Source organism: Perna viridis, chromosome 9 (assembly GCF_037379345.1).
Source record: "Perna viridis isolate PV_CMFRI_1.1 ecotype Kerala chromosome 9, ASM3737934v1, whole genome shotgun sequence".
In the NCBI taxonomy this organism is placed as follows: Eukaryota; Metazoa; Mollusca; class Bivalvia; order Mytilida; family Mytilidae; genus Perna; species Perna viridis.
Genome location: NC_142453.1, coordinates 1147426 through 1158006, shown reverse-complemented (window position 1 = coordinate 1158006; position 10581 = coordinate 1147426). Strand labels below are relative to the sequence as shown.

Sequence of the window (10581 nt, the reverse complement as noted above, 5' to 3'; positions counted from 1 at the left end):
CATCAAAGAACATAAAGTAACTAAAATCATACATACAAAGTAGCAAAGCAAATGAGCAACTCGGACTCCACTAAAAACTGGGAGCATGGACCAGGTGCACCGGTAGGGTAAGCGTCCTCTGCTTTTCTAGAAATACCCCCCGTCGAGTTGCTCATGAAAAGTCAAGTCCGAGGTAGACAAACGAGGAAAGGAAAACTATGACCCGTTGAATAAATCAGTTTAATAATCATTTACAATTGGCAATCATAAGTGTTTATTAATAAAAAACGACAAAAAGAATTACAGTAACTGTGTAAACACTAAATTCCAACCGATACTCGATAAAGTGCAAAAATCTCAGTTCTAGTAATTTAGTGGAATGTATTGACAAAAATCTATAAATCTATAAATCTAAGCAATGCTTGACAAACTACGAAATAAAATATTTACCAACGACATTTTCCTTTTCAAATTTAGCCAAGCGACTGACGAGTAGGGCAGTTAGGCACCAGGAAACTAGGGGGATTAATCACACTTCGTCCATGATATTTTATGTGGATATCCAATTATGTTAAATGTGATTCAAAGTGCTAAAAACAACAAATGAATATAGATGATTTTTCGATTTTTTCAATATCCAAAATGTGCGACACGAATGACCAACTAAGACTGATTCGTGTGGGTCATGTACTACTAATCAGCTGTATGCCATTTGTTTACATTTAACTCACAAAACTGCAAAACCTAAAGTTAACCATTGGTTTATACAGAGAAACATTCTATCGAAGTTAACCATTGGTTTATACAGAGAAACATTCTATCTAATTGCAATAAATATAGTATATATATCTTGGAAGTCATTGAATGAAATATTGATAATTGTATGATGATCAATTCCGGCTAAATTACATCTTTCGTCACAAATGCGTAATCGTCTCATGTTACACAGGATAAAACAATAGCAGTATGATATCTAACAGATCTGTAAAATAATAATCTTGAGAGTCAGTGACAGAATTAGGCAGTGGCCGAGAGGTGATTCCGAATATGTCTTTCTTTGACATTGTAAATTGATTAAATGTGCAATCAGTATCACGAAAATGTGACTTGTCATTCAATTTTCATACAATAATTTATTTTTTTAAATGCACTGCAAATGAATATTTCAGAATCAGACGACAGTGAAAATATAAATTTGCTAATTTTCTTATGATCAATTTACCGTTATGGAAAAAGATCAGATACAGATGATTAATATTATAGAAGCCTGTTTTGGTTGACGGAATATTTTCATGTATCGGTAATCTGTACTTTTTTCCTTTGATCTTGTTGATATCTTTTTTTATCGGTCGTACATGACAAGATAATATAACATTTCTGTCAGAACACTGTGAGCAATTGTAAGGTCATTAAACCTTTTTAAAGTCTGAATGAAAATGACGTCACGAGTCCAACAATTTGTAGATCCACTACAATATTGTTTTGTTTAAGGTGCAATAAAATGATCAAAAATGCAATTATTAGATTACCGATTAGAAGAATAATGATATTCACAATATTGCTTGGAATATGTCGACTCTAGCTCGTCTAGATAGTCCACAGTACCAACATCGAAAGTAACTATTATTCTTATTATTTCTATTATTATTTTTATTATTTTGCCTAATTCTTAAAATGATCAGTACTTAAGTTTGGACAAGTTAGTTGTTTAACATGGCTACTTGTTAACCTAGTTTCCTTTTCATCGTATAAGTGCAGTACCTATATTTTAAAAAAATCCGTCAAGCAGATCTGCTTTCTTTTTAATTGTATATCAAATACTTCACAGGATAATACGAAAATTGGTTTCCTGCTGTACTATCAAAGTGGACGAAAGGAGAAAAATCTTATTAAAGTTGTTCAGTTACTACAAGAATGCTGTAATACCCTCTAATAAGGCTATCCCTGCAGTGTAAGAATTATCGAGTATTATTCACTTGTAAAATAAGTTTTGCTGTCAATGGTTGAAACCAAACCGTCTGTTTTAAAATGAAAACTATATAATTGTATTAGTAAGGTTTTAAACAAAAAATGAAATTCATACTTACTTCCGTAGTAAAAGTTGGCGAACAACATGGCCGTTATGGTTTTGATTATTATTTTAAAGTAAATTTGATATTTCACCTCTGTTTTGTACCCGTTAATGAAAAGTAGCAACGCCGGATCGATTGTTTGCACCCCATTGCGAATGTTTGTACACCCTGTTAAATTTTCTTTATTTGATATATTATTTTTTTATGATACCTCAGACATATAAACAAAAGTTAAAACACAATGTTTCCCTATCGAGCATCTTCAGGATATCTCAATCTAGTGTTGTATTTGAGATATGATACTTGGAAATGTAAAGTCAGGGCCGTGAAGATAACACACGTTCATCATTTTTGTAAATGATACACATGGTTATATACCGTTTTAGCAAATTCTGTAATTCTCAAGATGGACTTTTTAGCGTTTTCAATCATTTTAACAACGTTAGTGCTAAACTGGATACAGGGGGTAGTTAGCTGTGATCGGAATTATGGACCAAGCGGAGGTATTGATTGATTGATTGATTGTTGGGGTTTAACGTCCGAGCAGCAATATTTCAGCTATATTCAGACGAGCGGAGGTAGTGAATGTGTGAAGAGTCCTAGGTACAATTATTTGACCCAGTGTGGTACCTGTTTAACTAACGCCTATATCAAAACTAAAACTAGTGGTAAGTGGCAATGTGAAGATCGAAATTCAGTGTACTGTATCTACCAGTGCATGGCCGAAGTGCACGACAAAAATTCCGGGGAAGTATCGGGAGACTGTTCGTGTAATCATGGAGACAATTACGGTAATACAAATTTAACCTTACTATCACGGTGCTATAGTCCTAATGGAACCGACTGTTCTTGGTATTCGGATTGCCTAGAAAGGCAATTTGTGTGTGCTGGGACACATGATGATTACGTTATGGCTTATGCGAACAAGTTTTGCAATTTATATAATGAACATTACGACGATTTTTCACCTGATGGGAAAACATGGGTAGATTCAGTTCGGAAATGTTTGCAAGTGTCGCTGGTTCCAATACTAAGACCTTGGCGTAGTCTCTCATGTGAACAAGTAAAGTCAAGTTTGAGTCAAACCGTATTCCTGATAATATGCGGATGGTAGAACTTCAGGATAATATAGCACATACGTCCTGTATTGGAACTTATTTCTGCTTTGTCACTTTACATCCAGTAACTTTAACTTATTTATGATTTCAGAAAAAGAGAGGGAAAAGGAAAAGACCACGGACACAGATCACACGAAACTATACATCACATTACTCTCCAGGTCTATGGTTTTGTGGGGTTGTACCGACATGTACTGTTTGAAGATATGAAGACGTCGTATTAGAAATCTTTGTTTTAGACAGACATAGTTTCCTTTCATTACTCAGTGACATGCATTTGAGTATATAGTAATATTCATCGCCAATAACTTCTTACTGGCATAGAATACACTCGGGGAGTGTTATGCCATCTGCAAGATTCTACATGCAATTTATGATTGATGGTTCTATACCTGCAAAAGGTCATATAGTTCTTATCATCCAAAATTCTAAAATAATTTTAAAACTCTAATTCATCCTTTAAAAATATATAATTAAGAACTTTCGGTGAGTTGCATACCTTTAAAAAACATTGTTGGTTAACTTAATTGAACTGTATAACCACAGTATACTTGGAAAGTTTTGATCGTTCACACAAAGGATTTACGACATTCATCTAAAATCGATTTCACATATCTAAGCCAAGAGATGTTTTCACATTTCGTATGTGACAGGATATATAAATTAAAAGGCTATTTTCCCTCTTTGCTAGTAACCACTTTTGCCCAGTATTTGATTACCGTAAGTTTCATACGTATCACCGTAAATCATGAAACTGGTGTAGATTTGTTCATCTTCATCAAAGGTTTGCAACATTTCAAGTGGAATATCTCATTAATGATTTTAAGTATGAAATTATAAATTATAATTGATAAAAGTATTCGACGTAACAGAACATTATTTCATAGATATCGATTATGTCATTGAGTTATAAGCCTAAACACGAATATAACCAAGGCATACTATAAACACAGATATTGTAAAGATGTAAACATAGAAATGATACATGACAAAATCCGTATCAGGTGTCATCCCGATATACATGTACCAATATTAGCAAGAGGGCCTCTATTGATTTTTATTTTTTTTTCACATCATTATGGTCTGCTATTCGGAAAAATTCAGGGAAATGCCCAGTACAATAGCATTAGAGAAATCCGATTATAGGCGTGATAAAGGGGTGCGATAAAGGTTGTGACATCTCAATACCTGATACTGGTAAAACAGCAAATGCTTTATCAGATATTCAAAACAACTGTGTTGACTACAAAATATATGATAAAACAAGAAATTAAAACTAATTTTGAAAAATCATAAGTTATCCCAGAGTTTGCCAAAGCTACATGAAGTTTTGTTTTCGTTTTAATTACAAACATGTTAAACACGCTTTTGCTGCCATATGCACAAGACTAAATTCATCGCTTTACGTGTTTTATGGTCGACATCGTACTAAGCTCATTGACGTGAGGCTCTACACCACGAGAAAAGATATATGAGAAGCTCGGTGGGTGTTTCTGAAAAATTGAGAATACTTACACTACCGTTGCACTTTTTTTTTTGGTGGAAGCCGCATTGTTTATTTATTATTTAGTTTCTGGATTCACGGTATTGTATGTTTTCTTGGTCCAGTCTTTGTCCTAGGTTGTGGATTGAATTGAATGTACTGCTTTATCTCCTTATCTTTGGTTTTAATTGTTAAGTCTTGACTGTGTTTCTTACTTTCATTTACTAGTACAAATTTCGTGTAATGACCTTTTGAAAGGTTATAGAGTGAGATGGTATACAAGTACAGCTCTTTAAAACTCGAATACACAACCATTATTTTGTCGGCAGTACCGTTTGTAAAATCAAATCATTTGATGCAAGCTTTAAAAGTTTTGATTTGGCATTTAACATGCATTGACAAGCAAACTGACAACGTGTAGGGTTATAGAACACATTAAGGAAGACAACTCGAATGTTTTTTTTTTTTCACCAAATCGGTCACGTCTATAAACCGATCATTTCATCTTTTTCGAGCGATAGCTGATTTGGAGAAGTTTAACTGGACATACTTCTGTGGGAAAGTTTCCATTTGTTTGGGATTAAAATTCATCCGAATTTTGATTTTGATAAGGTTCTGAATTCACCTTTCACCTTAATATTTTGATAATCTATCAGGTATTCCGATGGGTATCCATCATTATATATTTGTGTTTAAGATAATACTTTCCAATATTTTAACATATGTTTGTATTGAGTTGGTAGCTTTGTTTTCAAAATGCTATTGTTGGAACAATGTTTGTTTTATTTGTTTGTTGTACATATTCTACCAATAAAGTCTTAACTTAATTAGATTGCTCTGTCCTCTTAATGAAAAAATCATAAGGCAATTAAAAGACACCAATATTATATGAATAAGTTTAATAAATATAATGCACACACTATCGAAGAGGCAATAAAATTACGTATATAACTGTCAATTCATCTACATCTTTTGACAATCGTCATTCAAGAAATAGCGTTGTTACAATTGTCACAAAATATAAAAGTTGTTAATCAACTGGTTGAAATCAAATAATACAACGGAGTTTATATAAAGGTACTTTGCCCACTCCATTACTAACACAAATTACAATATCAAAGTATAATATCTTCCATACAATAGTCTGATTGGATGTGAGGACACTCAAACAAACAAGATAGAAGTCCGTTTGTTGAAGGTATGACTACTCAGTATTGGAAAAAGCTGTATAGAACCATGGCTTATAGGTCTTCAGTCACAATAGCCATCATATATATAAGGCTTCCAATTTAAAATGGTTTCATGATGTAAGTTTTAATATTTTCATATTCTATTTTCATATTCTGTTATCTTCATTTCATTGAAAACGTTGTATTATCTATCCGTGATAATAATACAATATATAATACTTTTAAGAAATGATATGTCTATTTCTGTATTTAAATTGCATCAGTCCATAAAATGTAATATGGACCGACTGTAAATTATAAGCTTGAAACCACTAATTCCACTTCCCATAGGTTTCTATGCTAATTTCACAATATTCAATGGCTTCTCTGGACTTTACCTTAACTTTAACCTGCAGAGGACTATATATCAGCATGATTCTACATATGTCAGCTCACAATCCCAGAATGGCATGTGGGGTTAGCAGACTTGCAGTGCAGTACTGGTCGCCGGAAGTGAAAGGTCTATAAATAGCTTGGGAAATCCCAGTGTTTTCACAAGATAGGGGTATATTTAGAAATCATTATGGAGATTAGGCTTCACATCACAAGAAGCAAAATGCACCCATAAAATGTACAAAATGTTTTTCCTTTCAGAAACTGTTTAAATGTTTTAAATGAGACGAGAACTTTTTTCACAGCACTATGAGGAACAGGGGTAAATTCTGCGTAGGACTATTTTTGCGTACGTTCGAAATGCTCATTGGTTGAATTGGTAGTCTGTAACCTAAAGGTCATTTTCTGTCTTAGAAAAAAATAAATAACTATACAAGTATCTTCCTATACATACGCTGAATGCATTTGCAAAATTTCAGTGAAATGTGACAAGCATTTTTTTAAATATTTGATTTTTAAATATAGGGTAACCAAGTTGCCCATGCAAAAAACTGACAATATTCTACCATACTTAAGTGCATTAAATATTTGCAAAGAACTTTTTCTTACTTTTCAAATAAAAAAAAACAATCATGACTTGTTTTTTTAACAATATTAATAAAGAGATAGCCTTTAAAAGTAATCATTTTCTGAAAAATTGGTCTATTTTTAAAAATTTATGTCTGACATGCCTCCTCCTTTTTCTTGATCACATGTCAAAAACCCTAAATCTTTAAATTTTCACAAAAGGTGATATCTTTGGCTTTTAGTATGTAAAAGCTGTGTTTTCACATTAAAACATGACCAGTAAAGGGCACCTAAAGCAAAAAAAATACTCAAAAATGGATTTTCCATGTTGCCATAAGGAAATGCTTATATGTCAACCGCAGTAATGAAAGTGAGTTTTTCCTCGTTTCTAACCAAATTTTTGCTCAAATCTACACAAAACTTGATTTCAAGGGCTGATTATCACCAAATTTAGGTAAATATAGCTCTCAAAGTTTAATATTTGATTGTTTTACTAAATTTTCTACACTTTTAACAAGATAGGACATAAAAATCAGCCAAAAAGACCAATTTTCCATAATTTGGACCTATAACTTAAACAAACGCATATTTTGAAGGATTTTGGTAGTGCATTCCTCTTATGGCAAAGTTTACAGGATCATCAAGTAGTTTAAAGCTATTCCAAGAAACTTTTCATTTTGCCATGACTTTAGCTAAAGGCTAGAAACAACTAATTCCACTTCCCATAGGTTTCTATGCTAATTTCACAATATTCAATGGCTTCTCTGGACTTTACCTTAACTTTAACCTGCAGAGGACTATATATCAGCATGATTCTACATATGTCAGCTCACAATCCTCAGAATGGCATGTGGGGTTAGCAGACTTGCAGTGCAGTACTGGTCACCGGAAGTGAAAGGTCTATAAATAGCATGGGAAATCCCAGTGTTTTCACAAGATAGGGGTATATTTAGAAACCATTATGGAGATTAGGTTTCACATCACAAGAAGCAAAATGCAACTATAACATGTAGAGAAATGTCTTTCCTTTCAGAAATTGTTTATTTTTTTAAATAAGATGAGAACTTTTTCCCCAGCACTATGAGGAACAGGGGTAATTTCTGCGTAGGACTATTTTTGCGTACGTTCGAAATGCTCATTGGTTGGATTGGTGGTCTGAAACCTAAAATTGGACCGGCAGGCGTGGCTTATTTTCATTGACAGTCTCGTTCCGGATTCGATTCTGTTATTTGATTTTCGATCAAAAATGTCGTCTGGCAGATTTGCTTTGCTAGACGAAGACGCATTGAAGGCTATACAGGAGTCAGTAGATTCCAAACGTACAATCAGTGTAACAAATTACTCAGTCAAATTATCAGACATTTGAATGTAAAAGTATGATAAAGCAAATAGTTAATCGTACAGAGGGTCAAATGGCATTTTATGGACTGGTATGTCGCCTTTAAAAATCATATGGACCTCAGATGCGCTTTGGTCCATTTATTGTTTTTTTTTGGGATGACATACCAGTCCATATAATGCCATATGACCCTCCGTACAATTTACTATTTGCTAAATATATATGTACTGTAAAGACATAATTATCTAATGGTAAGTAATGACGTCACCTGTACAACATAAAACAGTGACGTCATAACTTACAATCAAGTTAACGCTTATGGTTTTTGTTAAATTGACTGCAGATTGGCAGAGTTACAGTAATCAACCATATTGTACTAGTTTTTTAAATAAGGTGGCAATATGGAAATTAGTATGTTTGGAGTTTTTCCCAAATATCGGCACGAAATATCGAAGCGTCAAACACAATTTAGCAAACAGAAATAAGCATAACTGCATATGATATTGAAGATAGGGAAAACAAGACGCTGTACAAAATAAATCAATAAATAGTTATAGAAATTGCAAAACAAAGCAAAACAAAGCCCCCCTCCCCCCCACCCCCCCCGAAAAAAAAATTGAATAAACGAACAAACAATCTGACGTTATTCTATACTTTCTATTTAAATGTACAAAAAAGCAAAATAATGATACTACTCCTACTAAAGATTTCGTATTGTTCAATTTTCCGAAACTTTCGTACATATTTATCTTGCCTTGCTACATATATATATATATATATATATATTATATATATATATATATATATATATATATATATATATATATATATATATATATATATATTCCAAAAGACATTATCCAGTGATATAAATTTCGATTCATGAAAATCGAAGCTATTTTTATTAATTCATCACCAATTGCTATAACAAGAAATTATAGGAATTGAGTCAATGATTACGTACGTTAAAGAGTAATCAGGGGAACCAAGGTTATAGCGATAATCAAAAGAATGTAATCCAGGGACAAAGTCCAGACATGGAAAACAGACATACACAACAAAGAACATAATATATGCATACAAAGTAACACAATTAAATCGAACAAACGATACCAAATAACATCCTTTGCATGATTGTATTGTGGTTTGAAAATATAAAATGTTGATTTGTATTTATTTATCATTGAATTATTTACTCATTTGTTTTTTATGTTACGTTGTTCGGTCTTGTGGTTTGCCAATATTGAAAGAAGACACAAGCAAACTAACAACGTAAATTAACAAAAAAAAAAGGTATTCATGTCATAACATTAATATCAATTTCATGTATCTATACATACGCAAATACTAGCACTTCGGCTAGGTGCAATATTGCACCGGTTTTAGGCTTCGCAAAAACAATTTTCACATATCGTCCTAACAACAAACCGTTGCAAGTTATATTTATCTTTTGTCCATTTGTACCAGGTCCGACAAAATGACCGCATACATTCATTCGTGCAGTAGTAGCTCCAATATTGATATCAACATCATGTAATCTCGCACCTTAAATTGAGAGTAAAGAACACTTGAGTGTTACAGAAGAACTCAAAACAATGGAGGTATAAAATGAAATGGAATAAATATGAAACGACGCATATTTTAGGTGCAAGATTTTGGAATAACGTGACAATACGAAACTATTATTGTCACCTTAAACATATGCTAGAAGCATTTATCCATCATATGAACCATTAACATCCGTGTGTTAGAGAAATTAAGGAAACCAAGATCGAGTGGAAATCAAAAGAATATATTCAAAGGATAAAGACTAGGCGAGGACAACTGACACACACACATAAACGTGAAATAACCAAAACATTTCACGCACAAACAAAAAAGGTTAATGAGAAAATTGGATTCCACAAAAAACAAGTGAGCATGGACTAAGTACAAAAGTAAGGTCCTCTGCTTTTCTAGAACACCTGCCGAGTTGCTCATAAAAACATCACGTTCGGGGGTATAAGATCTAGGAAAGGAGTTAACTATGACTTGGTTCTAATTGTGTAGATGGATACACTGTAACGATCCATAAGTTCATGATGCCCACCTTTGAAGTGATGAGTTCAATCTTGAAGCAATATAACCCCGTTCGAGATGCCTTATTGTAGAAAGACTAGAACGGTATAAACTTCCGCGGAGATACAGCAAGCTCTTTAATTTGTTAGATAGTACAATAAGTACCTTTACCTAAGATTTGAACCTGTTGTTTACATAATATTCTGTTTGAACTGTGGCATTTTATGAAACATTGATTTCTTAAAACTTTTTACTATTAATTTAAATTCCTTCTTCAATTTTGTGTGAAAAAAAAATACATTATTTGATATCATATTTGAACATAAATCCTACATGATACATGTACGCACCGAACGCTTTCCTATTTATGATAAGAACCTGGTGAATAAGTACTTCATCCTCT

The 10581-nt window shown here is 32.9% G+C and overlaps 1 protein-coding gene across 1 annotated transcript; it reads left to right on the top strand.

Moving 5' to 3' along the window:
• Positions 1–1548: 1548 nt before the first annotated feature.
• On the top strand, positions 1549–3165 carry LOC148606039 (uncharacterized). Its single transcript, XM_088546061.1, has 3 exons — positions 1549–1595; positions 1808–1930; positions 2610–3165. Exons 1-3 carry the CDS (start codon positions 1549–1551, stop codon positions 3163–3165), a joined length of 726 nt encoding a protein of 241 aa, XP_088402187.1.
• Positions 3166–10581: the final 7416 nt, after the last annotated feature.

Bases quoted from the DNA above. Each gene is read 5' to 3' on its own strand.
- LOC148606039 (XM_088546061.1), top strand. From the start codon at position 1,549: ATGTCGACTCTAGCTCGTCTAGATAGTCCACAGTACCAACATCGAAA. The intron at 1,596-1,807 runs GTAACTATTATT...AATACTTCACAG, and splicing joins CCACAGTACCAACATCGAAA to GATAATACGAAAATTGGTTT. The intron at 1,931-2,609 runs GTAAGAATTATC...GCAATATTTCAG, and splicing joins AATAAGGCTATCCCTGCAGT to CTATATTCAGACGAGCGGAG.